Below are 18,881 nucleotides of genomic sequence, written 5' to 3' on the forward strand. Positions count from 1 at the left end.
GAATGTATTTGCTACATTTTTGTAAGCAGTATACATCAAAATATTAAGAATACAAACACAGTACATACCAGATTCCTCATAATAATGAGTCATAAACGCATCCACAGCTGTATATCCTGGTTTAGTTAGAAAGGTAAGGGTCCACTGAACGAAATCTCATAAAGAGCACGTTCAGTCCAACAAAGCAATAACGTAGTGATATGGATGATAATTCCTTTGTTTACGTTTCAGTACTTCATGGACAGAATTGTTTGTTTCCATTATGGAATAAATCACACTCAGAAAACTGTGTCTTGGTAGTAAAAAAACGGCATGATTTTGATGCGTACAGAGTCACAATCAGAATAAGACGATCCACAAAAAAAGTGAAAGATAGGTGGAAGATTGTTTATTTGAATTCCGGCGCTCTCTCATGATGACTCGTGATGCATGCTGTGACGCACCTGTCATCTGATGGAGGCGGAACTTAGCAATCGCCTTAGTCTCAGAAAAATGGTTGCATGAATCTCATTTTTCATGGTATCTTCTTCAGATTTGAAATAGGAACTCAAAAGACATTTGACTTTCAACCCATTACTTTTCTAGATTGCTCCAGGACTGATTTCATGTATTTTTATATCAAATGGAAAAAAATTCAATGTGATAAAAAAAATGGTAACACTTTAGAATAGGTAACAGCTATTAGTTGCTTATTAGCATGCATATCACTAGAATATTAGCCATGTATTAGTGCTAATTAAGAACAGTAATGCCTTATTCTACTTGACCTTATTCTACATCCCTAATCTTACCCAATACCTAAACCTAACAACTACCTTACTAACTATTAATAAGCAGCAAATTAATAATTTATTGAGAGAAATGGCGTAGTCAATAGTTAACCAGTGTTACCTATTCTAAAGTGTTACCAGAAAAATGTCAAGGCACTTCAGTGTCTATAACTTTTAATATTTCTGAGCATTATCAACTCTGGTTGATAAAAAGTACAGCCCAAAGAGTCTTCTTTCCAAAGACACCAAAATTATGCGTTACACACATAACAAGTTAGTTAGGGCACTTTCAGCTGTAAGTCCTATAATGGGGGGTGCTGGCTAACAGGTTAATACACAAGTTTCACAGTTTTAGTTGAATTACAGAAATTAACTTTTCCACAACATTCTAATTTATTGAGATGCACCTGTAGTTATATAGTAAAACTGCACCCCTACAGATCAGTCTAGATTTTACCAGTGGCTCATAAGGGGTTATAAATTAAGCAGCCTTTTTTGATTAGATTCAAGGATTCAAGGATTGACTACCTTTTGTCATGTCTTGAATATATATCTATTTTATGTCATGTCTTGATTATGAATATAATTAGCAAAAATGATTTTCTATATCATAAACCTATACATTTCTATAATTTATCATTATAATTTTGTGCGTGTGGCTCAGGGAGGGTGGTAACCTATTGCCTTCTACTGTTCAGCCATCACTGGTCATTTGTTTGTTTGTTACTTTTCAATAAACTCTGCATCTAAATCCACATCAGTGTCTTTCTGTGGCTGTTCTACATACGGTGTAAAAAGTGATTTCAAATACAGAAAACAAGATATGTTTAAAAAAAAAAACGTATTATATTGTGCAAATGCTACAAATTATCTTGTTTTTGTGCAGACCGATCTTTGTGAGGTCATCTTCAGAATAACACTAGAAGAAACTGAATGCCACATTGTGAATCCCAAACCTTTAGATCAGTGTAATACTAGAATGGAAGCAGAGACGGTGAGCTGAAAATCACATTTCTTCCAAACTCTAATTTCAGATTACTGCTTTTTCCACTCCCAAGAGAGTGACTTTTGTGAGTTGTGCATCCATTTAACAGCCTTTTTCATGTCTCCCTTAAAGAAAGTGACAGCAAAATGTAATGTGACCGTGTTAAGTTTTGAGGGAAAAGCAGTTGTGGCGTGCTTCATCTGTGACACCAAACCAGGTGCTGTAAACAATTCTCTCTCTCTCTCTCTCTCTCTCTCTCTCTCTCTATATATATATATATATATATATATACAGTACAGACCAAAAGTTTTGAAACATAACTATTTTTTATGTTTTTGAAAGAAGTTTCTTTTGTTCATCAAGCCTGCATTTATTTGATCAAAAATACAGAAAAAACAATAATATTGTGAAATATTATTACAACTAAAAATAATAGTTTTCTATTTGAATATACTTAAAAAAAAAAAATTTATTCCTGTGATGCAAAGCTGAATTTTCAGCATCATTACTCCAGCCTTCAGTGTCACATGTAACATCCAGTCTATCACATGATCATTTAGAAATCATTCTAATATTCTGAATTTTTATGAGTGTTGGAAACAGTTCTGCTGTCTAATATATTTGATGAATAAAAGGTTAAAAAGAACTGCATTTATTCAAAAAAAAAAAAAATCTAATAATATATATTCTAATAATATATTTTCTTTACTATCACTTTTTATCAATTTAACACATCCTTGCTGAATAAAAGTATTGATTTTATTTTAAAAGAAGAAAAAAAAAATACTGACCCCAAATTACTGACCAGTAGTGTATATTATTATTACAAAATATTTATATTTTATTATTTTATTATTATTGTTTTTTTTTTTTACTTTTTATTCATCAAAGTATCCTAAAAAAGAATCACATGTTCTGAAAAAATATTAAGCAGCAGAACTGTTTCCAACTTTGATAATGAATCATCATATTAGAATGATTTCTAAAGGATCATGTGATAATGATCCTAAAAATTCAGCTTTGCATCACAAAAATAATGAAAATTTAAAGTATAATAAATTTAAAAACAATTATTTTAAATTGTAATAATATATCACAATATTAATTTTTTTTCTGTATTTTTGATCAAATAAATATTTGTATATATATATACAATTAGACACTCGACTTGTATAGCCATTCAAAGAACTTATAGTAATGTTTAAGGTCACTTTGTCTGAGTACAGAAAAGATCATTCATATCCTATAAATACGATTCTCCTGTTTTTGTCCCAGATTCACATGAAATACTTTTGACAAAATGCCCTGACTGCCCCAGTCTACTGCCATTAAATGACCCAAATGGTCTAGAGACTGTGAAAACGGCCCTGCAGAAATTCAACAAAGAATCTAATCACAAGTCGTACTTTAAACTGTTGGAAGTGGGAAGGATCAGCACACAGGTAAAGTCTCTCAAACTTAAATATTTTATGCAGATACATAACCGGAAATGTTTCTTGTGACACAAGCTTGATTACACATGTAATTTTGCTCCAAAGTTGGGTCACCTTTATTTATATAGCGCTTTAAACAAAATACATTGCATCAAAGCAACTGAACAACATTAATTAGGAAAACTGTCATGTATTTTGTATGTCTATGTTACCCGTACCTGAGTGATGTCATGATCTGCTAAATAAAAACAGGAAGCCCCGAGTTGTACCTCATTGCGAGTGGCGTGGCAGAGAAATCAGAGGCCGTGCAGTGTGCTACCTTTCTTCATATTGCGGGTGAAGAAGCCATTAAAGTGTACAACACATTCCAGTTCATGGAGGGAGAGATGAATAAAATAGCTGCACTAAAAAGGAAATTAAAAAAATATTGTGAGCCCAGAAAGAATCTGCCGTACATTCGCCGCATGTTTTTCACGAGATCGCAAAGTTCAGAAGAAACAATTGATGCATACGTCACAGATCTTAAAGGCGAAAGACTGTGAATTTGGCGATCTGACTGATTCACTGATCAGGGATAGAATTGTATGCGGGATAAGAGACGACAATGTGCATGCAAGATTGTTGCGTGAGACAGACCTCACGTTGGAAAAAGCAATAGACACATGCAGGGCCAACGAGCTAACGTCAAATCAGATGAAAATACTAGTTGAAGAAATAGACGTGAACAAAATAAGCAGTGTCAAAAACAAAGACAAAAGGAGGAAAAACAGTGCAAAGTGAACAGAGATGTAAACAGTATGCAATGGAAAGTCACCACAAAGCAAACGTGAAATGTTCAAGATGTGGTTACCAACATGAATACAAAAAATGCCCAGCTTATGGACAAATTTGCAAAGCATGCAACAAAAGAAACCACTTTGCGAAAATGTGCAGAATGCAAGTCTCCACCAGGAAAATACAGACTGTAGAACAAAGTGATGAGCAAGATGATTTCTTTGTTGGAACCATTGATGTGTTCATTCCAAATTTATCTGATGTCAGTGCTCCTCTCCAAAAGCTGCTAGAAGAAGATGTTCAGTTGCACTGGGAGGAAGAGCAAAGAGAAAGCTTCATAAAAATGAAGAATTTGCTGACAAATGCTCCAACACTGAAATTCTTTGATGTCCAGAAACCAGTGACACTTTCAGTTGACGCCAGCTCAGAAGGCATCGGAGCAGTCATTCTGCAAGATAAAAAAACCAGTGGCTTATGGATCACATGCACTCACAGATTCTCAAAAAAGATGCTCGCAAATTAAAAAAAGAGCTCCTTGCCATAGTTTATGGATGTGAGAAATTTCATCAATATATCTACGGCAAGGAAGTGGAGGTTGAAAGTGATCACAAACCACTGGAAAGTATCTTCAAGAAATCCCTGCACCAAGCTCCACCCAGACTTCAGCGCATGCTACTCAGACTTCAGAGGTACAACAGCCTAAAGGTAGCCTACAAACCAGGTAAAGAAATGCACATTGCTGATGCACTAAGTCGAGCATATTTGAATGAGCATACAGAAGACTTGCTTGGTCAAGAGTTAGAGCTGTGCTGGATAACAACGTATCTGCCTGTGACTGACGAAAATCTAAGTGTTTTCCGCGCTACAACAGCTGCTGATCAAGAAATGCAACTACGGCGCAAAAATGAACATGGATGGATGGCCCAAGGAAAGAAGTGATGTTCCAAAAGTGATTCAAGCGTACTGGACTTTCAAAGAAGAAATAAGCTTCACATCAGGACTTCTTTTTAAATCTGCAATGCTCATAGTTCCAAATAAACTGAGACAAGAAATGCTGAAGAAAATTCATGAATCACACCTTGGAGTTGTAAAATGCAAAAAAAGAGGCAGGGATGTTCTGTATTGGCCGAATATGTCAACACAGATTGAAGAGTTTGTCTCCCAATGTCCAGTATGCAACGCACACAAGAACAGTAATCCAAGAGAACCATTGATATCACATCCAATACCGGGAAGACCTTGGTCAAAAATTGGCACAGATCTATTCCATTACAATGGTTCAGATTACGTACTGTCTGTCGATTACTACTCCAAATTCCCAGAAATCAGCAAACTGTCCGACACAACTGCTCGCAGTGTAATCATGGCCTTCAAATCTATGTTCGCGAGGCATGGTATACCAGATACTGTAGTCTCGGACAATGGTCCTCAGTATGCCAGAACAGAGTTCAGCAACTTTTCAAAAGTGTGGGAGTTTAAAAATGTGACGTCCAGCCCAGGACACGCACAGTCGAATGGACAAGCTGAACGAGCAGTACAAACCATAAAGAAACCTGTTAAAGAAAGCTCAGAGGGGCAACAGTGACCCCATCATTGCTCTGTTGGAATACAGAAACACGCCATTGGATGGTATTGGATACTGACCAGTACAGTTACTAATGGGATGTTGGTTGCAATCCAAAATACCTACATCAGTCACCTTGTTGTCACCCGAAAGCAACATACAGATCCAAGTCAAGTCAAGTCAAGTCACCTTTATTTATATAGCGCTTTAAACAAAATACATTGCATCAAAGCAACTGAACAACATTCATTAGGAAAACAATGTGTCAATAATGCAAAATGACAGTTAAAGGCAGTTCATCATTGAATTCAGTGATGTCATCTCTGTTCAGTTTAAATAGTGTATGTGCATTTATTTGCAATCAAGTCAAAGATATCACTGTAGATGAAGTGACCCCAACTAAGCAAGCCAGAGGTGACAGCGGCAAGGAACCAAAACTCCATCGGTGACAGAATGGAGAAAAAACCTTGGGAGAAACCAGGCTCAGTTGGGGGGCCAGTTCTCCTCTGACCAGACGAAACCAGTAGTTCAATTCCAGGCTGCAGCAAAGTCAGATTGTGCAGAAGAATCATCTGTTTCCTGTGGTCTTGTCCTGGTGGTCATCTGAGACAAGGTCTTTACAGGGGACAACAGGGCTCTCATGTTTTGAAGACAGGCAAGAGTGACACCCCCAACCCATACCACCCCCCCAGAAGAAAATATTTCACACATGACACTGACAATTTAACCAAATACAAAGTGTTTATTCAATTTCCATTTCTAATTTTTTTTGTGTGTGTGTGTGTTTGAGTGCGAGTTTTTGTGAGAGAGAGAGAGAGAGATTATGACTGGTGTTGTTTGTTGTAAGTGTTTGTTGCCTTTTTGGACTCCTACCATTTTCGCCACCTTCTCTGGGCCAGCATCCTGTAACCTGCTCTTTTTGGGGGGTTTTCCTCTCAGGGTGAATGAAAGGATGCTTAGTTGCAGTGGCGGATCTAGAAAATTTTGCATGGGGGGGCAAAGGGGTGGCAAGTGGTCTTGGCAGGGTGGCAGGGGTACATGGAATCCCTATATATGAATTGCTTTAAAAAAAAAACACAAAAACACTTTTAAACTACAGTAGTTATTGTTTAATCATGCCCTTACACACTACAACGTTTTTTAATTCACAACACACACACCAGTTATGTTTAGACTACTTAATTCTATTGTATTTGTTATTTCCCCAGTTGTAACCTGGTTTCATTGCTGTGATATCTGAGAGGAATTTGATTTAATAGGACTGCTTAGGCTTAGCTAATCAAATGATCGATCTCCTAACTGGCACTGTATTGTGTGTTGTAACGTAACAGCCCAAACTAAAATTGGGTATTTTTATTTAAAGTAATTAATTAATTATTAAAGCGATTTAAGGGAATAAAGAAAAAGAAAGGCTTGTTGTATTAGTGAAATAATTGTAACTATTTGCAACTAATATTTTATTTTTAATTTACATAAATGAATCAAGGAAATTATAGCATATTTTCAATTCAAAAAGGCAAAATGTAATAAATAAATAAAAAAAGTTTAACTTTTCTATTGTAAAACAGTCAAATATTAAATTATCTACTTACATTGCGTAATGTAGTGCATCAGAGCAGCATCAATAATAATATCAAGTGAATCTCTTATCTGCATCTTAAGTTTATTGCCAATAATAATGACAGGTTTGCGAACGTGAACTCGGTGAGCTCGCGCAAAACACATCTTCAGCACAGCACAGCGACTCATTTAAACGCCTCTGATTGGCCGATGTGATCAACAGACATGTCTGTGATTGGCTACAATGCTCAACGTTGCAAAAGCACGTCAAAAGTACCTTTAATGCAAAGGGAAAAATATAAATAAAAATGTCATATGCACTGTTCATGATTAGTTAATCACGGCCGCTGTAATCTTATTCACATTTGTTTTTCTGATGAATTGTTTTGCTCTGTGAGAAAGACAAGTTAACAAAATATTCGGGGCTTTACTAAAAACTTTCGGGGCTTAAGCCCCATTAGCCCAGCCCTAGCACTGCCCCTCAATATTTTATATTTTTTATTAAGCTGTTCTTATCTTTACTAAAATCAAAATCAGGCTAATCAAAGAGAAGAGTGCTCTTACAAATCACGAGGGAGCGATTTGACCGCTGATTTTGCCTAACGTAATAGACTCGCTGTTTTTGCTGATGCTGAATCGTCTTTAGCATACAATACATTCATTACAAATGTAACTTTAAGTTAAACGTGTGTTTAAACTACACCTGGGGAAACTCACTTCACCTTCAGAGGATCTGACCGGGGCAGTTCAGTCTCTGGTTGCAGGGCCACCGCACCGAAGCAGACTCGCTGTGTGTATGAGCCAGACTGAGCGAACGCCGCTCTGCACGTTTGAATCAGGGACGTAACTAAGTATTTGAGGGGCAGGGGGGAAGGGCGAATAATACATTTAAAATTAAAAATTAAATTGTTCACTTTTGGTAAATGTATTGGACATAGTGGTGGGTTGTTTTTGTAAGTACAGTTTTTGGATCATTAAAGTTAGGGGGGCAGCTGGGGGGGCAAGGCTCTAGAGTGGGGTGGCACCTGCCCCCCCTTGTCCCCCTGTAGATCCGCCCATGCTTAGTTGCCTTTTACCTGACATCTTTGAAAGACAGATGCAATGATTAATGCATCCATGGCCAGGATTATATAATTATAAAATATGACATGATTTTAAAAGTGACCTATAACATCGACTATGCAATACACTTTAATTTAGTGCTAATAAAATGATTAAGCCTATTGGAGAGAGACAATATGTCAGTCATCGTGTGATAACGAAAATATGACTAGGCCTAGACTAACGTTACTTGTTCTGAGCAGATGTTGTCAGTGAACAGGCTGTAAAACTGTTGGCTAAGTAACAGACACTCATGAAAAACTGATGCTAATTATCTGGGAAACATTCTCTAACAGCAGTCAAGTTGTCATTGTTTGTGTCAAACAAGTTGTGAATTTGTTGTAACAGGAGATCATTACTTACTTTGTGCTCAAAGTTATGCTCGGAGCTCCAGTGGTTTCCTCTGTGGGTGAACGAGGAAGATGGTGAACAATTCCAGGATGCTTTTTTTTCATTGGTTGTTGCGTTAAATATTACCCAGATACAATAGTGCTATTTTCTGATTGGCTATTGTGTAGCCTATTTCTTTTTTGTGATTGGCTGATAAGTGGCAGGCTCGATTAAGAACTCCAGGGGAGACGCGCTTGATTCCTGCCGGTTTCCATAGTGAGAGCGGCGCGACCAGATAACTTTTGGGCGCTGCGGCATATTAAATATATTATAAATAGTTTTTCTGCGTGAGAAATACAATGTGTGGCGGGAGTGCATGACAAAAGACCGAAATGAGTGACTGTCACGCTCAATGCGTGACACTTGAGAGCCCTGGGACAACCTGAAACTAAGACAAGACAAACAAAAAGCCTACTTTGACAAACAAACAAGACTGCTTCCAGATGTGCACATAGGAGAAAGAGTGAGAGTGCAACAAGGAGATGTCTGGAAACCTGCAGTAATCATAAAAAGACATGAGCAACCAAGATCCTTCATCATACAAACTACAGATGGGAAAACATACAGGAGAAACAGAAAACATCTTCTAAAGACTGAAGAAAAAAGTCTAACAACAACAGCAACAGACAACACAGTCAATGACACTTATACTGAGATGGACTCACAGGTCACCGACACTCAGTCATCTACAATTGACAAGGACACACAAAACACAGAATTGAGTCTCAGCCACATGAATACATTACCAGGTCAGGCAGACAAGTGAAAATACCCTCAAGGTACAAGGACTGAACAGTGGTTTGTAATATAGAAATACGCTGCAGTAACCTGAGTTTTGTTTTTGTTTGAATAAGTTGTGCAGTTAAAAGAATGAGCTCAATGTTCATAAGATTGCTCATAAAAAAAGAAATTATATTTTGGTTTAATTGTTTAATTCAGATATGTAATAATAGTTACAAAACTGAATAGTTTCAAACTTAAGAAGGGGGATGTCATGTATTTTGTATGTCTATGTTACCCGTACCTGAGTTACATCATGATCTGCTAAGTAAAAACCAGAAGCCCCATCTAGAAAACTCACCTCGTGTCTGTGTTGTCTGGTTCTTCACTTTAAAGTATATAACATAAATCACAAAAACAGCGTGTCAATAATGCAAAATGACAGTTAAAGGCAGTTCATCATTGAATTCAGTGATGTCATCATCTCAGTCCAGTTTAAATCGTGTCTGTGCAATCATTTGCAATTAAGTCAACAATATCGCTGGTCTTTTCCCGGTGGTCATCTTAGACAAGGTCTTTACAGGGGATCTGTGTCTGGGGCTCTAGTTGTCCTGGTCTCCCCTGTCTTTCAGGGCTGTAGAGGTCCTTTCTGGGTGCTGATCCACCATCTGGTCTGGATACATACAGTATCCGGGTGACTGCATTGACCCTCTGATCTGGATACAGACTGGATCTGGTTGCTACGGTGACCTCGGAATAAGAGAGAAACAGACTAATATTAGCGTAGATGCCATTCTTCTAATGATGTAGCAAGTACATAGGTTGTTATGGGAAGTGTTCCCAGTTCCGGTTTACCTAATTAATGCAGCCTAAAAATAATTTAACGGATTTGGATATTAGAAGCACATTAGTGTGTTATGTGTAAGCCAGGTTAAAGAGATTGGTCTTTAATCTAGATTTAAACTGCAAGAGTGTGTCTGGCTCCCAAACAATGTTAGGCAGGTTATTCCAGAGTTTAGGCGCCAAATAGGAAAAGGATCCGCCCGCAGTTGATTTTGATATTCTAGGTATTATCAAATTACCTGAGTTTTGAGAACGAAGTGGACGTGGAGCATTATAATGTAACAAGAGCTCATTCAAATACTGAGGTGCTAAACCATTCAGGGCTTTATAAGTAATAAACAATATTTTAAAATCTATACAATGTTTGATAGGGAGTCAGTGCAGTGTTGACAGGACTGGGCTAATATGGTCATACTTCCTGGTTCTAGTAAGAACTTTTGCTGCTGCATTTTGGACTAACTGTAGTTTGTTTACTAAGCATACCACACAACCACCCAAATAATACATTACAATAATCTAACCTTGAGGTCATAAATGCATGGATTAACATTTCTGCATTTGACATTGAGAGCATAGGCCATAATTTAAATATATTTTTGAGATGGAAAAATACAGTTTTACAAATGCTAGAAATGTGGCTTTTTAAGGAAAGATTGCTATCAAATAGCACACCTAGGTTCCTAACTGATGATGAAGAATTGACGAAGCAGCCATCAAGTCTCAGAGAGCATTCTAGGTTATTACATGCAGAGTTTTAAGGTCCTGTAATTAACACCTCTGTTTTTTCAGAATTAAGCAGTAAGAAATTACTCGTCATCCAGTTTTTTATATCAACTATGCATTCCATTAGTTTTTTTTAAATTGGTGTGTTTCGCCGGGCCGCAAAGAAATATAGAGCTGAGGATCATCAGCATAACAGTGAAAGCTAACACCATGTTTCCTGATGATATCTCCCAAGGGTAACACGTAAAGCGTGAAGAGTAATGGACCTAGTACTGAGCCTTGAGGTACTCCATACTGCACTTGTGATTGATATGATACCTCTTCATTCACTGCTACAAATTGATGGCAGTCATATAAGTACAATTTAAACTATGCTAATGCCCTTCCAGTAATGCTAACAAAGTGTTCAAGTCTATGCAAAACAATGTTGTGATCAATAGTGTCGAATGCAGCACTAAGATCCAATAGCAGTAATAGAGAGATACAACCACGATCAGATGATAAGAGCAGGTCATTTGTAACTCTAAGGATAGCAGTCTCAGTACTATGATATGGTCTAAATCCTGACTGGAAATCCTCACAGATACCATTTTTACTCCAAGAAGGAATATAATTGTGAGGGTACTACCTTTTCTAGTGTCTTGGACAAAAAGGGAGATTCGAGATCGGTCTGTAATTAATTAGTTCTTTGGGGTCAAGTTGTGTTTTTTTGATGAGAGGCTTAATAACAGCCAGTTTGAAGGTTTTGGGGACATATCCTAATGACAATGAGGAATTAATAGTAAGAAGAGGATCTATGACTTCTGGAAGCACCTCTTTTAGGAGCTTAGATGGAATAGTGTCTAACATACATGTTGCTGGTTTAGATGATTTAACAATTTTATAAAATTCTTCCTCTCCTATAGTAGAGAATGAGTGGAACTGTTCCTCAGGGGGTCTATAGTGCACTGTCTGATGTGATACTGTAGCTGACGGCTGATTGGTTACATTACAATTACGTTACAATTTTATCTCTAATAGTATCGATTTTAGAAGTAAAGTAGTTCATAAAGTCATTACTGCTGTGATGTTGGGAAATGTCAACACTTGTTGAGACTTTATTTTTTGTTAATTTAGCCACTGTAATGAATAAATACCTGGGGTTATGTTTGTTTTCTTCTAAAAGAGAAGAAATGTAAATGGATCTAGCAGTTTTTAATGCTTTTAATGCTCCAGCTGCGCTCCATTTTCCAGGCTGCTCTCTTTAGGGTGCGAGTGTTCTCATTATACCATGGTGTCAGACTGTTTTCCTTAACCTTCCTTAAGCGTCGATGAGCAACTGTATTTAAAATGTTAGAAAAGAGAGAGTCCATAGTTTTTGTTACATCATCAAGTTGTTCTGAGATTTTGGATATGCTAAGGAATTCAGATACATCCGGAAGATTACTTACAAAGCAGTCTTTTGTCGTAGACAATTGCACATTTAGTCAGTTAATCTGGTTCCGTGATTAGCGCTAAATCACCATCACCTGCTTTCAAATGGAGCAAATGGAGCGGCATTTAATAGACAGAGCCATAGATCACTGACAAGATACGCAATATCACATTCATTATCGCAGATGAATCGATAATGAATGCGATATTGTGTAGCTTGCCAGTGATCTACAGCTCTGTCTATTAAGTGCCGCTTCATTTGAAAGCAGGTGATGGTGATTAAGCACTAATCACAGAACCAGATTAACTGACTAAATGTGCATGATCATATCGTTAGATATATCGCCCAGCCCTAGTTCTACCATACTTTTAACAAGAAGTAGAATTTACAGTTTTGACTACATGAAGTTTGCCCAAAACTAAACAATGATCTGAGATATCATCACTTGGCTGCATAATTTCAACAATATCAACATCATTTCCATGTGACAGTATTAAATCTTGAGTATGATTTCGACAATGAGTAGGTCTCGAGACATGTTGTCTAACCCAGAGTTCAGAATGTCTATAAATGCTGATCCCAATGCATCGTTTTCATTATCAACATGGACATTAAAATCACCAACTATTAAAACTTTATCTGCAGCCAGCAGTAACTCGGATGTAAAATCAGCAAACTATTTAATAAAGTCTGTATGGTGCCCTGGTGGCCTGTATAAAGTAGCCAGAACAAACATCACAGGGGATTTATCATTAACATTTGTTTCTCTGGATAACGTTATATGAAGCACCATTACTTCAAACGAGTTATACTTGTAGCCTGCCCTCTGAGAAATCCTGAAAACATTCTTATAAATTGAAGCAACACCTCCCCGTTTACCTTTTGGACATGGCTCAAGTTTATAAAAGTAATCTTGGGGGGTAGACTCATTTAAAATAATGTAATCTTCAGGTTTTAGCCAGGTTTATGTCAAACACAGCACATCTAGATTTTGATCAGTGATCATATTATTTACAAAAATTGCTTTCGTAGAAAGGCATCTGATATTCAAAGCCAAGCTTTATCATTTGTTTATCCGTATTGCATCTGTTTTTTATTTGTTGAACCTCAATTAAATTGTTACTCTTAAATTGGTTTGGGTGTTTTTTTGTATTTTCTTGTTAGGGAACAGACAGTCTCTGTAGTGTGATATCTAGTTGAAAGAGTCTCTATTTCAAGTCAGGTCAAGTCACCTTTATTTACATAGCACTTTAAACAAAATACATTGCGTCAAAGCAACTGAACAACATTAATTAGGAAAACAGTTCGTCAATAATGCAAAATGATAGTTAATGATAGTTAAAGGCAGTTCATCATTGAATTCAGTGATGTCATCTCTGTTCAGTTAAATGGGGTCAGTTCATTTACAGTGATATCGTTGACTTGATTGCAAATAAATGCACAGACACTATTTAAACTGAACAGAGATGAGATCACTGAATTCAATGATGAACTGCCTTTAACTATCATTTTTTCATTATTGACACACTGTTTTCCTAATGAATGTTGTTCAGTTGCTTTGACGCAATGTATTTTGTTTAAAGCGCTATATAAATAAAGGTTACTTGACTTGACTATTCTATCCGTTTTGTTTTTATTTATTATATTATTTAAAAGCCCATGTGTACTGTGTTAACCTAACTGAGACTTGTTATAGCACTTATATTTCATTGTTCTTTTTGTTGTTTTTGATTGCTTCCACTGTCCTCATTCGTAAGTCGCTTTGGATAAAAGCATCTGCTAAATGAATAAATGTAAATGTAATATTTCTGCCCTCATACAGCAATTCTGTTTTATCAGACATTACTGTGTCATTAACAAACAACTTTTTAAATATGGTAATTACGTTGTTTGCATATTAACATAATATTTGTCTATTTCCTTAGTGGATGCTTTCAGGTCAAGGCTTCTTTGCGCAGTTCGCCATTACAGAGACAAACTGTCCCAAAACAGTGGAATATCAGAAACAAAAAGCATGCAAGGCTTTGTGTGGAGTTAAAGCTGTAAGTACACATGTTCATTACTTATGTCAGACTATTGGAAAGTAACATCCAATATACACATTGTTTGTTGTAATACACAAGTGTTTATTTTGTTACACTAAATGTGTCTGTGGATTTCAACAATACCATACATACCATTAAAAAGTTGTTTTCTTTATATATTTTTTTTCTTGTGCACTGATCCAGTAATAATCTTAGCATTATGTGCATAACCTGTTTCCCTAATGAGTGAACTAGACGCTGTGCCGTGATGTTGATACTATGTGAACACCTAGAGTGTGACTGGTGTTTGAGGCATGTGTGAACATGGCAATCTTGTTTGACAATGGTCATATAATTTCACTGGCATTCGAGCTTAAAGGGCACCGATGGAATGCCAAGGTCACACTAAACTGTGAACATGCAAACATTTAGGATACTGCAGTGTTTGTGATATACTGTAAGTGACACACTGCCTAATAAACAGGCCCTCTGGGAAGAAAGCCGACATATTCTTGCCAGGCTGCTTCCTCCAGTCTAAGTAATGGATAGGGCAAATAAGAGAAGAATTTTAACATAGATTCATCCATGACTACACAATTTCTAGAAGTATATTGATAACATCTCCTATATTTAATATACTGGAGAGGGTCAGCTCAAACAACCTCTAATGCCAGACCAACCTCTATTTTGGAAAGGGAAGGATTTATGGCCCTTTGCAATTGACCCCTAAGCTACTGTCACTATGTCCAACAACCCATTCCACTCCCACACCACAAATCATGTTCTCACGCAGTAAAAAAATGCATCGCAGAGCATAAGAAGACATTTACAATAGCCTGACAGACAAGGCAGGGCAGTTTACTTCTAATATGAAATACAATTTTTGTAAGAAATTCAAGATTTGAATTTAATAAATTTAATATATTTAGCTTTTATTGAACTGCAGTAAAGTCCCATTAAACAAATACCACTATGATGCTTAAATATTGGGAAAAAAGAGAAACTGTATCAGCTCAGGCATTTAGACATAAACACTTATCGTCAAATCCTCAACAGTGGTGACAATAATTATTCACGCTGCAGTGCATGATGGGAGATTTTACTATGTTGTTACCCAGCAGTCACTGCAGCATGAAGCATTTTGTGGATTGTCACCATTGTTAAGATTCAAGTGTTGGTTTGTGATTTCTGCATTTCTAATTATAATGAGTCTTCAAATATTTATATGCATTACATAAAGATTTAAAATTAATTAAAATTCCCTTGCATGCTGCTGTTCCACAGGGTTGATTATTCAAAACATATAAATGAAATAGAAAGTTATTTTGGAAGTAATCAGGCTGGCACCTGATGATTAATTCATCATATAAAAGCAGCTAACAGCTCACTGCACAGCACTGATCTCGGTGCTTTATAACAGCACATGCAGTACTACAGAGAAAGATCAAACATGGGAGTCAAGGGTCAAGAGCCCAACTAAAGCAAACACTGATCTTCATGATGGTGGCATAATTTCAACCAATAAAGCATCAACATCTGTTCCTCATTCATTCTCAATAACAGTAGGTGTTATTCACTAATGTACAATCATCATTTAATTTAATTAGTCACTTAATTATTTCATTTACTTTAACTGAGGACTTGAGATTTGACTCTATTCTCGTTTGTGACTTGAAAGCAATGATTTGGTTCCTTTTCTGGTAAAATCAGCTGCTGAGTTCATGGATGGAATAAAAATATGGCAGGACTTCTACATTCTGACCCCTAGACTTTACACCTCTGCACCTTGCTAGTATCGGGTTGGACCTCCTTGTGCCTTCAGAACTGCCTTTATTCTTCCTGGCATAGATTAAACGAGGTGTTAGAAACAATCCTCAGAGATTTTAGTCCATATTGACATCATAGTATCACGCAGTTGCTGCAGATTTGTCAGCTGCACATCCATGATGCGAATCTCCTGTTCCTCCACATCCCAAAGGTGGTCTATTGGATTGAGATCTGGTGACTGTGGAGGCCATTTGAGTAAAGTGAACTCATTGTCATCTTCAAGAAACCTGTCCGAGATGATTTGAGCTTTGTGACATTGTGTATTATCCTGCTGGAAGTAGCCATCAGAAGATGGGTACACTGTAGTCATAAAGGGGTGGACACAATCAGCAACAATACTCAGGTATGCTGTGGCATTTAAACAATGCTCAGTTGGTATTAAGGGGCCCAAAGTGTGCAGAGAAAGTATCCCCAACACCATTAAACCACCACCACCAGCCTGAACCATTGAGACAAGGCAGGACGGATCTATGCTTTCATGTTCTTTACGCCAAATTCTAACCCTACCATCTGAATGTTGCAACAGAAATCGAGACTCATCAGATCAGGCAAAATTTTTCCAATCTTCTATTGTTGTATTTTGGTGAGCTTGTGCGAATTGTATCCTCTGTTTCCTGTTCTTAGCTGACAGAAGCTGCACCTAGTGTGGTTTTCTCTTGCTATAGCCCATCTGCTTCAGGGTTAAACGTATTGTGCATTCAGAGATGGTATTCTGCATACATTGGTTGTAACGAGTGGTTATTTGAGTTACATTTCCTTTTCTACCATCTCTAACAAGTCTGCCCATACTTCTCTGACCTCTGTCATGAACCAGGCATTTTCTTCCACACAACTGCCACTCACTGGATATTTTCTCTTTTTCAGACCATTCTCTGTAAACCCTATAGATGTTTGTGCATGCAATTCCTAGTAATTCTGTCGTCGATGCTTGAGGCTTAGATCTTTTTAATGATACCTAGTTTGTCGAGATTAAATTTGTCCGTTTTATTTAATCTATTCGTAAACACTGACACATGCGAGTTTAGGGGCGTACAGGACGCCCGCGTTCTGGTGCTGGCCAACAGGTTAACCTGAGTTATGGGTGATTTTGGGGTGTAACGTGCAATAAACCAATCAGTGACATTTTCCATTCCTTTTAAGAGGCAGTTGCGCTCGTGCCATGGCAGAATTGCTATTTACATGGTGGAATTTGCAAGCACAAAGATAGAATGCATCACCAGAGATGAAACGGAGCTGCTGCTTGTGCATGAGCAAATAGTTAGACTAATTCTGATACATGCAATGGCTATCCATTATGATATGTAGGCATTTAAATATTCATGTAGCCTACACAATAATAATATTTAGCATTTTTATCTTTTCACTGTTACATATATAAAAATGTTCATGTGCTGCTGCGCGTCTCTCTGTGTAATAAGCAATGTGAATGCGCTCTTAACAAAAAAGGCATACAAATATTGCACCATTGACTTTAGACATTAGACCAGGTTTGAGATGGTCTATGGCGCAGTCTATTTTCAGTTCATCAAAATAGCAACACCAACCACAGGCCTGAACACACCTCTTGGACAAATGGGCACACATGCATTTTGGAAAACTAAAAATAAATGCAATTTGAATCTCTTTTACTTTGTTAGCTATAGTCAAGTCTAGTCACCTTTATTTATAAAATGCTTTTAAAAATAAAGACTGTAACAAAGCAACTAATCGAGTAAATTGGTTAACAGATGTTTCGGGAGCAGGGGCAAGCCCCAGGCAATCACCACTTCAAAAAAACCTACATATATATCGAGCCACCTCATACCATACTGCTAGTCTTGTTCTCTCGAAGGACAAATGGACTCACCTGGTCTGGATGGCGCTCTGTTTGATTCAGTGTCACTGGCGACACTTGAGGATCACCTCTCATCGTCCCGTTCGCAGTCTCTTTCCAAGTGGTCGCGTTTGGTCGCGCACATTCCGGGTCTACTCCCAGGCTCATCTCGGGAGGATTCTGAGCTGTTGCCGGTCTCCACCGATCTCCGTCAGTGGGATCTGTGGGCCGAGATCACCATCATCGGCTGTGAGGTGGACGCAGAAATGGAATTCTCACTCCCCTCGCAAGCCGCTTATCTGACGCTGAACCACTGGTCGCCTTCAAAATGCACTTAAATCCAAGTTATCCTCAATTGTGCAGATAACAAACAGTTATTTCAACTATATTCAATATCAATAAAACTTCTGTCATGACAAACTTTGAGCCCTCAGCACTTCCGGCAACTCCTAGGGAGTCACTCGCCTTCACACGACGTCACAAGAATTCTCCTCCACTGCATCAAACAGCAGCTCCCCCTAGCGGCAGACAAGACCATTATTAAAACTGCAGCTAACACCTCCACCACCATGGCGGCCCCTCAGGTGGACGATCCCGCAGCTAACCACACCACAACGGCAGCGCCTCAGGTGAATGAGCTCGCGGCTAACAACAACAGCACCACGGCAGCGCCTCAGGTGGATGAGCTCACGGCTAACAACAACAGCACCACGGCAGCGCCTCAGGTGAATGAGCTCACGGCTAACAACAACAGCACCACGGCAGCGCCTCAGGTTGACGAGCCCGCAGCTAAAAGCACCACCACAGCAGTGTTTCAGGCAGACGATCCCGCAGCAAACAACAGCACCAACACGGCAGCACCTGAGGCAGACGAGCCCGCAGCTAACCGCACCACCACGGCAGTGCCTCAGGCGGACAATCCCACAGCTAATGACAGCAC

At 38.0% G+C, this 18,881-nt stretch overlaps 1 protein-coding gene across 1 annotated transcript in view; it reads left to right on the top strand.

Moving 5' to 3' along the window:
- Nucleotides 1-18,881, top strand: part of LOC132131262 (filaggrin-like) — a 42,119-nt gene that overhangs the window by 7,510 nt on the left and 15,728 nt on the right. Inside the window, exons 2-5 of the mRNA XM_059543285.1 lie at nucleotides 1,657-1,764; nucleotides 1,888-1,972; nucleotides 3,031-3,197; nucleotides 14,203-14,319. Of these exons, the coding sequence (XP_059399268.1) occupies nucleotides 1,657-1,764; nucleotides 1,888-1,972; nucleotides 3,031-3,197; nucleotides 14,203-14,319 (477 nt within the window). The remainder of the gene's footprint in view (nucleotides 1-1,656; nucleotides 1,765-1,887; nucleotides 1,973-3,030; nucleotides 3,198-14,202; nucleotides 14,320-18,881) is intronic.

This window comes from Carassius carassius, chromosome 48 (assembly GCF_963082965.1).
Source record: "Carassius carassius chromosome 48, fCarCar2.1, whole genome shotgun sequence".
In the NCBI taxonomy this organism is placed as follows: domain Eukaryota; kingdom Metazoa; phylum Chordata; class Actinopteri; order Cypriniformes; family Cyprinidae; genus Carassius; species Carassius carassius.